General features: G+C 36.9%; 1 protein-coding gene across 3 annotated transcripts in view; it reads right to left on the minus strand.

Annotated features, from left to right (window-relative positions):
• Nucleotides 1–14,165, minus strand: part of PDS5B (PDS5 cohesin associated factor B) — a 113,113-nt gene that overhangs the window by 86,748 nt on the left and 12,200 nt on the right. For all 3 annotated transcript variants that reach the window (XM_030446688.1, XM_030446680.1, XM_030446695.1), the window contains exons 2-3: nucleotides 3,638–3,763; nucleotides 128–331 (exon numbers count right to left, since the gene is read on the minus strand). In XM_030446688.1, the coding sequence (XP_030302548.1) occupies nucleotides 128–331; nucleotides 3,638–3,745 (312 nt within the window). In that variant the 5' untranslated portion in view covers nucleotides 3,746–3,763. The remainder of the gene's footprint in view (nucleotides 1–127; nucleotides 332–3,637; nucleotides 3,764–14,165) is intronic.

A 14,165-nucleotide genomic window follows, 5' to 3' on the forward strand; every position in this document is an offset into this window, starting at 1 on the left:
TGGATTGCTTAGGCTGAACCAGAAATAAGAGGAAGGGATAAAGAATAAATCACATAAAATTAAAATACATTATAAAGTTATAATAAATTATGTAAATTATGGGAGAAAAGAGAGTAATTCAATTTACCTTTAGTTTATCTGGTGAAGTGTATGGAGCTTCAGGGGCATAAATTCTGAAAATATCAGCAAGACAACACGCTACCAATAAACGTACATCCTTATCAGGATGTTTGAGGAAAAAATCTGAAGCAAGATGTAAAGCAAGGTTTAGGTAGAGCTCCTTTTCTTCTTCAGAATCCTGGTCCATATCCATGAAAGTTTTCACAACCATCTAAAAAAAGACACAGACATCATGAGGTACTTTGTGTAATGGATCCTTAATCAAAGTTCCTTTCCTGATTTTGCACACCTTCCATTAGAAGCATTATTAGCAATGCAGTAATATTTAACTGAGTAACCAGCATCTTACTTTTTCGGGGACAGGAAAAATTTAGTCAAGTTCTCTATCAATTGTTCCAACCCAACAGTCTCAGTAGAGTTACTGAAATCCTGGCTGCAGTACTTCACTTTCTTCACTTCAGAAATGACATAATCAAGTTGGACAACTCAAAATATATAATAGAATTCACTATTAGAGCCATTCACTGAAAAAAAATGGAAAACAGCAGAACTTTATGCAAAAAGTTTAATCCACCCCAAACTATATAGGACTAAAATTATTTTCCTTCTATTCTCATTCAATTCCATTTTTTTCTCTACTACTGCTCTAAAGACAAGTTTATCCCCTTTGCTGTCCAGAAGCAGGGTGTATACTTTCAGAAGCATTTATAAATCCACTGCAGCCCTACAACATACATCTTGTCTGATAAGATTAAAATGCCCACTATTATCTGGATCCACTAATTAAAGTCTATAGAAGAAAAATAGAAGGGAAAAAAAACAGACTGGGACACCCAGAACTTAACACCCTAAGCAGAACAAAAAGCAAGAGACATAATTAGTAACTGCTCGTTGCTGAGAATTCTTATAGTCTCAAAATTGCTTAAAAGAAAAAAACTACTAACAAAGTAACCATGGTTTTGTGCAGTTTCTTATTTCAATCACAGTAATTTTAAGGAGTTCAGCTCTGAATAAAATCAACAAAGTGGAGATAAGCGCTTAAACAGCCTGGAGACTTGAAGTCAAAACCTCCACTGATTTATTTCACCAGTGCAGGAAGAGATATTTTTCGAGAGTAATGATGAAAGATAAGTTCCTCAAAGAAGAAAACTCCCTAAAAACAACAAAAACCAAAAAAAGCCACCTCCCCACCCCTCCAAAAAAAAAAGCCCATAACCCCAGAACACTAAAAATTATTTTACTTTACTATAGTTTAGTTTTTAATCTTTTCTTCCCCAAAATTTACTTTTAAGTGGTCTGGTAGCAACAGCTCCTACTTGAAAAAATAAGGGCTTCTGCATTAGGATCACAGCAGCTGTGAAGTTTTCAAGCATATTAGAATCCTTCACCAGAAGACAGAAGATGGCTTATGCACACACATAACTTCCATTGTGAGAAAAATTAGGTCCTCCCCACTGAGACACAAGATGAACCACATGAAACCCTTACACACTATTAAAGTACTTTTAAAAATAGAATTTTTTTCACTTCTAGAGAAAGTAGTTGGATGTACATAATTAACAAGGCAATTAATAAATATTCAGGTAACACAAGAGTTCTTGCAACAAGCATGGTTTTCAAGCATGGAAATGAACATCCAGTTTCTCTTCCATGCTCTTCCGTGAAAAAACAGGAATTTTGATACTGGTCAGGACAACAAAATCAGTCATCTTGTCTTCAGAGCATCTTTCACAGTGTTCAAAGAAAACCAAAGAAACACAAGCTAGTTCTATAGCGTGCCTTCCTAGCTTCCTGAAAAGCAATAGGTTAGAGGATACCCGAGCCTGAAAAGAGACTCAGACCATCTTGGTTAATACTCCTGGAGCTTCATCTTCCAAATGTGGCCCATATTTCTTAACCCATTCAATTTTTCTGGCTCCTGTATCTTTCTATAGTAATAATCTTTGGAATTTAGTTATATAACTTAAGGAAAATTATGCTAGACTGCTGGTCTAATAGTAATATATTTCATTAGATGATTTCTTGGTTCTTGTGTATGATGGGGAAGTGGGGAAAAAATGCCTCACACTATTCATCATTTCCAGTTTCAGCTTATAGCTCCAATGTTAGAGATCACAGCTCCAACCATTCAGTTTCTAGCTCCTTCTGCTCCTATTTTAACTTGGAAATGGAGTGGATGAGAATTCTTAAATTTGTGTTCGTAGGTTATGGTAATATATAAAATCACAGTGAGTATTTTCCATTTTATGCTCAGGTTTCCATATAATTTTTATTTACTTAATATATTGTCATCAACAATCAGCAAAAGCAAATTAAAATAAAATCCATGGAAAATGGATTCTGAATTTGGCAGTCAGAGAAATGAAGAAGCTAATAATAATTCACCCAACAACTGCTGTCTTTAGCACCTGAAATTATGTTAATACTGTAGAGGTCCATACCCTGTTGGTGTAGCCTACATCAGCCAATCTTTCATAAAGCAAACAGTGTGGTTTTCTCCCTGCCCAAGTACTAAAGAATGCATTGCAATAATAACAGATGACAAAAAATACAAGACATTATGCAGAGTACACTTCTCCTACAAGACAGATTAAGATGACAGAACAGAAGGGACTAGATATTCAATGCCAAAAATGAAATGAAACTATAGAAGAAAAAGTATCTGTATGAACTCTGTATTTTCACAAGCTGAAAAAATAAAATGGAGATGCTGACTTTCTTCTGCTAGGAGTCTCTCAGTTAAAAATGTTATCTTCTGGCCAATATCACAGAATGCATGCACTACCCTGACTAAAATCTATCTGCCCCATTCCCAAGGCACAGACAGGTTACTAAGGGGAGGGGAGAAAGAATCCTTGTTTTAGGGTTTTATTGGGTTTTCTTTCCTTTACAAGTAGTTCCAGCTGATTTTAAGAAAACAAACTACAAATTAAGCTCTTCCAGCTGTTAGAATACTTAAGCTTCCTCTCCCACATCTCTTCCCTTCTGTTTCAAAGGGCAAGCACAAGTTGCAGGCATTCCTTCTGCACAACACCACCAGGCCTGTCTTTCTGTGACAGTACATGGATAGATAAAGAACTATATTAACATCATTATCCTCCAAATCTCTCCAGCCTTCCTAGAGAGTTGGGACAAATAATGCAGTCAAGAAACTCAAGAGACAGAAATATGCAGTGTAATTAAAGCCTTTAATTACAATACAGGCCAAAATAATGAGAATCAAGTGGGTTTTATAACAAACTCAAACACAAATGTTCAAAAGGAATGTATTCTCAGACATTCATATTACTTCCAAAATTATTACTAATCTTCAGGTTTTCCATTATTTAAACATTTTTGGAAAAGCCATTTCCAGAGAGTGGTAGAACAGAAGACACAAGAGACAAAAGTTCCTGCTCTGAGCACAGAAAAGCCCAAAAGAAAAAAACAAAAATTTCAGGTCAAAAATACAGTAATATGATCATTGAGAATTTTATGTACAAAACTTCAACCTGCAAAAAATTACTTGCTTACTAACCTTTAACCTTCTCACCATCTCTTCTTTAGATATTTTGTCAGAGATTTCTTTGACTCCTGGAGGATATGTGATTTTTCCATCGTTGGCTCTCGTCTTTGAATGAGCCATGATTTCACAATTTTAAAACTGTGGAAAGAAAATAAAAAGTCAGTGTTGCTCAGCTGGCTTATGTTTACCTTACCTGTCCTACTTTTAAAAACAAAATTCAACTAAAAATATGCAGGCAAAACCTATACATAGTTAAACCTGCTGGAAAATTTTGTTTTCAGTAGAAAATGCTGTCTGTAGGACATATCTATTCAGGTAGATTGTCCCATGCAACAATACATTTTTCAAGAAGTACACAGTTAAAAACCCCTCATTCCTGAACAGGTTTGATCCTGACACTTAGAGATGCAACCAAGAATCTTATTGTGTGAACTGTTACCACCACTTGGTAATATTAAATCCTAGCAAGCTTGGATTTTTAGACTCTGTGAGAACAGACATCTGAAGCAGACTGAGTTTTCCAAATGATTAAATAAAGCACAATTCCCCCAAAAGTCTAAATTGCAGTGTTGTTGAAGTGTTACACATCACTAATTTTAATTTGCCAGTACTGCCATACAAGGAGCAGATATATAACGAAGCACAGACAGGAATAGAGTAGACCAAATAAAGCCTTTTCTTTATTCCATAAAGCAAATTTTTTAGCACAAGACTGCAGATAAGGAATGGTATCATCTTCCTAAATTCCAACTATGAAAACAACTCAGTTATACTTGGCTTCCCAGACCCTTTAAACTGATGCAAATGCAAGCTGTCACCTAATCCATCCTAAACTATGCAAAGTTCCACTGCTGCAGAGAAGTAAGCTGAACCAAAAGCTTTACTTACATGAAAGCAATTAATACAACAGACAGTGAAAAAAGCCAGAGAGCATGTGTTGGGATAATGAGAATTTCAGAAGAAAAAATGTATAAGGGTAGCTACAAGTCAAGAAAGTAATAGAAACCAAAAACACAAAACAAAAAAAGAAACACCACCACACAACAGAAATTAAAGGCCACTGCCTTGATAGTTTTATTTACTTATTTAAAAGTTTGAAACACTTCCTCACAGTCACCACTTTCCCCTGAATACCAAGTCAGGCTTTTTTTTCCTATTGAATACTGAAGCTTTCCTTGAAGCTTCTCAGAAGTTAAACATCAGAAATAAAAATGAACAAGAAGCCACAAGAGGAGATGGTCTAGAAGCACATTCTGTAAGAAGATGGTGTAACCTTCTGTAACTGAGACTTACTTGGCCAAGCCAAGGTTATTCTACATGGAAGGAGAACTAGAACATGAAATATACTCATCCATCCACCTCCCAAAAACGTCCCAACAAGTTTTGTATTCTCAGTCCACATTTTCCACAATAACCATTTAAGTTACAGATTTGGCTTTATCTTTGCTAATAGTTGAAGAAACAAAAAGTTGGTGTTGACATTTAAAGAATATTTGTAAAGGATTTGTACTGCACAACACATCTTTATTTTAGAAACTGGGAAAAGTATGAATAGAGTGAACATAATAAGCTGTAATTCAGCATGCATGATAGGCAGCCCAACTCAATAGCTACATAAAAGCCAAGTTTCTGACATCTTCTCTGTACCTTATGTTTACAAGATAGCTGAACGGAGTGCTACATTCTTGCAGATGTTATAAAAAACAGATAATTTAAAAGCTGGGAACAAATCTCAATGAAGTTACTTTTCCTAGTACTCCCAGAAAAATGTGATGCCACCTTTATCCTCATTATATTTCTTAATACACCCCAACAGTGAGCCTAGGACTCCTCAAAACACTACAGGTGCTGATGTAACCAAGTTCACTCTTCTACAGCTTGACACAGATCTTCCATTCTGCCTTCCAGGTGGAATGATGCTACATGGCTAAACTAAATTCATTTTAGCAGCTCATCACAGCAGAAGGGAGTCTTGCTCCCCTCAATCTGAGAATATATCAAACCATCAGATATTTTGCTGGACCAACCAAGCTCATCAACTCAGAAAAGCAAGCCTAATTGATTTAGAAAAGCATGTGGTAAGCACCAAAGCTACATGACAGAAAGGAACAGGAACTAAGGAACTAGTGAACAAAACTCCCTTTTCCCAGTGGCAGGCAGCTGTCAGATCAGATCAACAGTAGAGGAAACCTGACTGGATCATGGTGATACAGGCCTATTTGGAGCATGTTTTGAAGTAATTCTAAGACTCAAACTCCTATTATGGTTAAGATGAACTTTCCAGCTGATACATCCAATGGACATGCAACCAAAGCCTCTAAGCTTGCATGGCATCCAAGGTCTAGGGTTTGAAAGTGAACATCTGTGTAGTATTTATGTGGCAAGGTTTTGGTAGGAGGAAAGGCTGCACAGATGGCCTCTGTAGGAAGACAACTGACTGACCCTGTGGCAGACAGGGCCAGTTTCAGTCAGCCCCAAAACAGATTCACCCCTGGTCAAAGCTGAGCCCATCAGTGACACTGGTGGAGCCTCTGTGATAATGTATTTAAGAAATGCTAAAAAAATGCTGCACTGCAGCTGCGAGACTGAGATGTGAAAAAAATGAAACAACCCTCTACCACCAAGGTCAGTGAAGAAAGAAAGGGAGGAGGTGCTCCATGCGCTGGAACAGATTCCCCTAGAGCTGAGCACAGTAACACAGGTTGTCCCCCAAAAAGAACACCTTAGAGCAGACATCCCCACTACAGCTGGTGGAGAGATGACCATGCTGGAGCAGGCTCCTGGCAAGACATGTGGTCCTGTGGAGGACCCATGCTGGAGCAATCTGTTCCTAAGGACTGTATCCCATGAGAAGGGGCCCACACTGGAGCAGTTCTTGGGGAACTGCAGCCTGTGGGAAAGACCAGTGTTGGAGAAGTTTGTGAAGGACTGCATCCCATGGTTAGGATCCACACTGAAGCAGGGCAAAAGGTTTAAGAAAGAAGTGGGAGAGATAAAGAGTTGTGAACTGCCCACAAACCCTCTGCCTTGACACACCTGTGAGGCTTGACACAGAAGAAGGAAGGCAGAAGAGCCAAAAATGGAAGTTAAATCTGAAAAAAAGAACTAGTGGGAAGAAGCTGTCATATTTTGTTTATCAACACCCTGCTCATGCTTCAATTAGCGATAAATTAAATTAATCCTCTCCAAGTCAAGCCTGTTTTGCCCTTTATGGTTATTGGTAAGCATTATCTCCATATTTAACCTGATCCATTCTTGTTTTCTCCCCCATTCTGTTGAGCAGAGGAGTTGGGTGGGTGCCCAGCAGCCAGACAAGATTAACCCACTACAACACTGAAGACCATCTAGAAAGCAATCACTGTAGAGATTTTTTCCTCCCCCATGAAATAAGAGATTGCTGTTATAACTGGAAATTATCAAAACAAATCATTCTTTTCAGCTAGAAGGAATGGTCAACAGTTTCAAAATTCAAAACCACTTTGAGCAATTCACCCTGTCCACCAAATTGACTCTGATACAATGCATCCAGAATCTAGACCACCACAGGATATTAACACATTCTGAAGCACTGCAATCTTCATCAATTTTAAGTTGCATTTCCCCTGAAAGTTTGAAATGTGGAAAACCCATTATAGGTTAGATGAGTTGGATTTTACTAGCACACTCATGGAGGTGCCAGGCCAGAGGTAAGTTTCATTTAAACTTCATCTTGCACCTACTGCAAAGATGCAGTACACTTCACAAGTGTACAGTTACATAGTGTAATAAGGGACAAAGAATAAACATTTTTAAATTTCCTGTGATGAAAATTTGTGGATCACTGGCTAATGGTTTTATTTAGGACTAATGGTAAGCTTTACTGGGGGAAAAAAAAAACCAAACAAAAAACAAGACAAAACTTTAGAAGAAATTGTAAAAAAATAAAGCCTGTAATTACACAAGAGAAAATTTAATGCTCAACCACCCACCTGCACAACAGTTACTGCTTCAAACGTTATCTAAATAAAACTGAACTAGCTTGTTAAATCTCACTCCTAGAAGTTTCTGCTCTTCTGGATTGTCAGGATAGCTGTGCATACCTAGTTCTGTCAAAATAATGTGTGTTGAACACTTAGTAGCATCTAGAACTCGGGGTGGTGGGTGGTGTGATTTTAACCTCATTCAAGCCAAATTAAAGTTTTCACATCCCAGTTACACCAGCTGTTTCAGTTAACTTCTGTCAAGAAAAAGGAAGACTGAGAGAAGAACAGCAGTCTCAGGAACAGCTTTATCTAGAACATGTTTAAGCATGAAAATTCATAAGCCAGGAAGGTGGTATCCAATGGCTGACTTTCAAAAATCTTGCTGGATTTGTTTTTAAAGATGCACTGTCTTCTTTTGGAATATACTGGAAGATGACAAGCATTTTGAAAAGGGAAATTGTTTGAAATTTTCTTTGAGATTCAACAAGAGACTCGGCTGACATTATTATTATTTTTAGAAACTGAAACTTTACAGTTACAAAATCATAGAATAATTTGGGTTGGATGGGACCTCTAAAGGTCATCTAGTCCAACCCCCATGCAGTAAGCAGGGACACCCTCATCTAGATCAGGTTGCTCACAGCGTTGTCAAGCCTCACCCTGAATATCTCCAGGGGTGAGCCCTCAACTACCCCCATGGGCAACCTGTTCCGTTTTTCCACTACCCTCACGGTAAAGACTTTTTTCCTAACATCCAATCTAAATCTACTCCTCTCCAATTTAAAACCATTGCCCCTCATCCCATCACTCCAGGCCCTTGCAAACAGTCCATCTCCAGCCTTCCTGCAGGCCCCTTCAGATAGTGGAAGGTCACTATTAGGTCCCCTTGGAGTCTTCTCCAGGCTGAACAACCCCAGCTCCCTCAGCCTGGCTTCCTAGGAGAGGTGTTCCAGCCTCCTGATCATTTTCACAGCCCTTCTCTGGACCCACTCCATCAGATCCATGACCTTCCTGTACTGAGGGCTCCAGAGCTGGATGCAATACTCCAGGTGAGGTCTTACCAGAGCAAAGTGGCAGAATCACCTCTCTCAATCTGCTGGCCACGCTTCTTTTGATGCAGCCCAGGATGCAATTGGCCTTTTGGGCTGCAAGCACACACAGTTTGCTCATGTCCAGCTTTTTGTCCTCCAGCACCCCCAAGTAATTTTCTGCAAGGCTGCTTTCTAAAACCTCATCCCCAAGCCTGTACTGATTGTGTGGATTGTTCTGACCCACGTGTAGGACCTTGCACTTGGTCTTGTTGAACCTAAGTTCTCCACAACATTTCCAGAAATCAAAAATTACTTCATCTACACAATTAGAAGACAAAGAAAAGGAAATTGCTTACAAGCATTTCTTGCCCTTTTAAAGGCAAGAAAATACTCTGGACACTGAGATGCTTTGCACAAGCCAGTGTGTAAGCTAAATAACTAATCAGTATGGTGTGCACTGTTCTGCTGTTAAATGAGAACAAAAAAAGGAGATTTTTAAAATTAAATTTAACAAGAAACTTCAACAAATATATATATGGTAGTCCTAATGCATAGGAATAAAAATCATGATTCAGTGAGACTTTGTTATATTAAGAAATACTATAAGTTACATCAAGCCTTAAACTACAAAGAAAATAAGCAAATCTTGAGATAATATAGCATTTAAAATATGAATTACACTCCCTGTACGGGAGATGATACAGTAAGACATAAGACCTCTAGAAACTGCTTCTTTCAAGACAGGAGCACTGTCCAACTATAAGTTGGAAAGTCCTAAAATTAGGAACCAAGAACAAGCCTGTAGAAGTTCATGGGAAAAATGTATGCATAAAAAAGCTTGACAAATTAAAAATTAAATTATACATGTGAGGGAGAGGTGGTGCTGAAGAAGAAAAGAAACAGAAAGAAAATATATATTCTTTTTACAATGGTAACAGATTTCTATATTATACTTGATTCTTTATAAAAAGTTTAACTATACATACTCACTAGCATAAAATACAGCTCATACACATGCAAATAAAACATGGATTGACATCTTCCATATTAATGACCTATGCAATATATTTAATCAGTCAATAAATATTACAGAATGTTAAGTCAATGATTTAAAAGGGGGACTTAAACCACACTCCATTTAACTGTATTTTGTTTGGATGACAGTTCACATTGCCTATGGTGATGTAATTAACTGTGCAAATCGTTAAACAAACTATGCCTTAACATACATGAAGTCATGCATCAACTGTACTTTTTCAGAGATCCATATGTGTAAACCTTAATCCTTCAGATATTTTTGTAGAAATCTTTCACGAGACAAAGCAAGCTTTAGCAAATCAATTCCTATATTCTCTGCAAGTCTGTCTCATGCCCTAATGCTGCCTACTGTTTAAAATCCAGAATTAAAAACATAAGAATGCAGATAACCAGAGGAAGTGATCAACTTTACAAACTTCAACAGTTATTTTTCAGAACTTTCACTGAACTATACATAATTATGTAGCTACAGCTTGAAATCAATATTTTTAAATTACACATACAAAATTTAACAAAGCTTGCAAAAATTTGACCTAAACAGGTACTTTCACTTTTAAAATTGTTTGCAAAACATGTTATAACAAGCTACTAGGAATACCACCTTCTTCACATTCATGAAGCTATTAGAAGTCTCAGTGAATATAATAAATTTCCAGCATGGAAGAAAGTTGTAATATGTAGAGATTTAAATATATGTTTTTACACAGTGTATATCACTGATGAAAAGTGAAACCAAGAAAAAGGATTTTCAAATATCCATCTACCTGTTCTTCAAAAATCAAGCATTATCATCAGTGATAATGTTGTAACATCAAGAATTCAAAGAATGTCTAGAAAACACAAGAATATTTCCCTTAAACTGTCTCAAGGAGTATTACAAGGAAGATCAATCTTTTTCACCTTGTAAGCCACAATAGAGAGTTCACTCCAAACTCTGTTCCTCTATCAACATGATGCTTATTATTTCTTTTCATTATTTATATCCATTTTTTGAGAGCACTAACTGCTTCAGCAATAGACCACGTATGAAGAAACTGGTCAAGCTGTAATATCTACAGAAGACACAAGAAGATATTCTGTACTCAGCAACTTACAAAATTGGAAGAAAACAGTACCTTTCTACTTCAGCCCGATTATTAATAAACAATTTAATTATTTAAACCACTTACAGGAATTTATTTTTATATCCTGGTAAATTCCTCCTATTATATAGCAAATTGACAAAATTGATCAAGGTGAGAGGAGACTTAGGTGGTGAAAAGTGACTTAGGTGTTAAAGACTTTCACTATGTGCCACTAAATTAAAAGTAGTTGCATAATAAGTTCAGTGCTATTGAGTTATCTCAGCTATACAAAGACACTTTAAGCTGCAACTTGGCAGTTAATTTTCTGCTCTTGAGTAAAATAGAAAACTACAGTATGTTGGACTAAGTGTACTCATGTAAACCCAAGTCATTTTTCATACTGATTCAGATATATGTCTAGATTAATACTTTCCCTTCTCTTTTACAAATGTTATATAATGTTATCCTTTTTACTTAACCATTAATCAATCAAGATACTCTTATGCACAGTATCAACAAAATGTTAGCTTCCTATTTCTGCAAGGCAGAACTACTACACAAAGGACACGAAGAATTTTCAGAAACCACTAACCAAAAGGTCTTTTGGAATAAACAATCACATTGTAAGGCAGATGTAACCCTCTCAGCCTGCCAAATTACAGTAAAAGCACTGGGTTTCACTACAGAAATCTCATTAATGGCAAGCTTTTGGCAGTTAATAACAAGGCTTATTTAAATCAGGAAACACTATATTTAAAACTTCCATTAGAAAATATCATAGAATGGTTTGGGTTTGAAATGACCTCAGAGATCACCTGGTTCCACCCCCCCTGCATGGTCCCAGTAAACCAGATTTCTCAAAGCCACATCCAACCTGGACCTCAACACCTCCAGGGATGGGGCATCCACAACTTCTGTTACCTGTTCCAGTGCCTCACCCACCCTCAGAGCGAAGAATTTCTTCCCAATACCTAATCTCAAACTCCTCTCTTTCAGCATAAACTGTTACCTCCCATCCTATATTTTGTAAAAATATGGCAAGGGGAATTTCTTTATTAACATAAACACCAAGTGGAAAATGAAAACACGTACACACAGTAACAGTGCAAGAGAGAGCTTTTTCATAATATCCATAGAATCATAGAATCATAGAATCATAGAATCCTAGGGGTTGGAAGGGACCTCGAAAGATCATCTAGTCCAACCCCCCCTGCCAGAGCAGGGCCACCTAGAGTACATCGCGCAGGAACGTGTCCAAGCGGGTTTTGAATGTCTCCAGTGAAGGAGACTCCACAACCTCCCTGGGCAGCCTGTTCCAGGGCTCTGTCACCCTTACAGTAAAAAAATTTTTTCTAAATCCAGAGGATTTAGAGGATTCAAGAAAAGAACGAACATGTATAACTAAAGAACAAAATGTTAAAACAAATCATGATTCCAAAGTCATATATGCACATTAAAAATAGCTGCAAGCAATTTACATAGAATATAAATATACCATGTCCTTTTGAATCATTAAGGAAATGATCCCAGACAAGTCCCTATTTTTTCAGACTCTGAGAAAGCCTCCCAAACATTAAGCAAGCAGACAGTAATCAGTACCAACTTAGATCAGCACACAGCTCTCTCCAGTGGTGTTGCAGACACCTGCAGCTTCCACCAAACGTTAAATGTCCAACTCTGTAAATTTCTGAATTTTTTCAGATGTGGTTAAAAGCAAAAATTGTCCCAAGAAATTTTTTACCATTTATGAAACAGCATTTTCACTGAAATAAATGCAGTTAAAAAAAAAAAAAAAAAAGAGAAACCACATAGTAGAATTCACTAAACCAACCAACAACCAAAGGAAAAACAAAATTGCCCTGTTATTGTGGATTCTCAGCTTTCATGCTTTTACCCAAGACTAGGTAAATTGACTGTAGGCATAACAATTGTAATTTCTTATTTCTGTGCATGGCTGCAGGAAAAGAAATTACAAGGAGATAATTAGACTATAGCAAAAGATTCTGAGAAAGAAAAGGGCAAAATCATACCTGAACACAGAAATTCTGGTTAAGATTTGCAAAATTCTAATTGTGTGTTTCATACAGTGGATCAGACTATAGGGGATGATGTTAGCAAAAAGGAATGTGCAATATATTTGTCAGTTGGCCAAATACTAAGGAAAACATTATACCTCATTGCTTGTCAAATTACACAAACCTACTATATAAAAGCTTAAAAAAGGCAGAGGTTAATAAAAGCAGACTGTGACCAGTCCTCAGAGTTTTTAACATTAAATACAAAGTATTTGAAGTGGCAAGGATGGTAACAACTCATTCAAATTGGTTTGACCTTAAATTTAGTTGGACACCAGGATGGTAGTTTTCACCTAATACACCTAAACATTTCCAGTCCCGTAGCAACTGATTCATTCTGCTCTACAAAAAAAAAAAAAATATTTAAGAAATGGAAAAAGAATGCATGGAAGGAGCTACAAATAGGCAGGATGCTATTATACTTTCAAAATGAGAAATGTAGTGTTGGATGTAGAGCTTAAATTTAGTGGGTTTTGTGAAAGATAACACCACTTCTCCAGCAGGGTGATAAAGCAAGGAGAAAGGCAAGAGCAGAGAATAGCTGCAAGTTTCATTAAGTTTGAAAAATCTCACCTTTTCACCCAAATCTTCAAATGATGAAACCTTCTCACATCATAAAGGTTACCATCAAACACTATGAAGTTTAGTTACCATTAGAAAGGCTGTTTGTTAACACTTCTTGTTAAGTTTTTGTTATAAACTCCCCCCCAAAAAAATTCTCAGCCACTTCAGCTTTGACAAACTTGAAATACATATATGATACATTCTATGTAAAGGACATTCAGTTGAGTGTTAATAGTTCACTCATGTTCAAGAATAAACCCAAGATGAAGAAAACTAAACTCAGTGTGTCACAAATCTGACAGAACTGTCTAAAATGACAACAGTTTCACTGTTCTCTAGAATACAAATATGAATTTCAGCAAACAGTACCCTTTAGCATAACAGTATTATAGACTATTCTTTGTCCCCAAAAAACTGGCCCAAAGCTTCTGAAAAAACACGATACAAATATTCTCTAGAGACCTTTGATTTTATAAATAAAGCCTACAGAAATGTCTTTATTGATTTTGTCCATGCCTTCACAGCCCGTACTTCAGGATGATTTGAATTGAACTGAAGAAAGAATGCAATCAAAAAAATACCAGGAGTCTATAATAAGGTCATGGTCTAAGCAAGAGTAAAATGAAAGTGCATCTATTGACCTAACTGATGAAACCAGTGTTCTGCCATCCTTCTTGCCAGTTGTGACTCCAAAGAAGTGAAGTCAGTGGTTCATATAGAAGACTCAAACTAATCAGGACTACACTGAAATGTATTTTGTGTGAAGGCACACTTCTTTGAAATGATACTGACAAGATCTGAGCATA

Source organism: Calypte anna, chromosome 1, assembly GCF_003957555.1.
Source record: "Calypte anna isolate BGI_N300 chromosome 1, bCalAnn1_v1.p, whole genome shotgun sequence".
Taxonomy (NCBI): domain Eukaryota; kingdom Metazoa; phylum Chordata; class Aves; order Apodiformes; family Trochilidae; genus Calypte; species Calypte anna.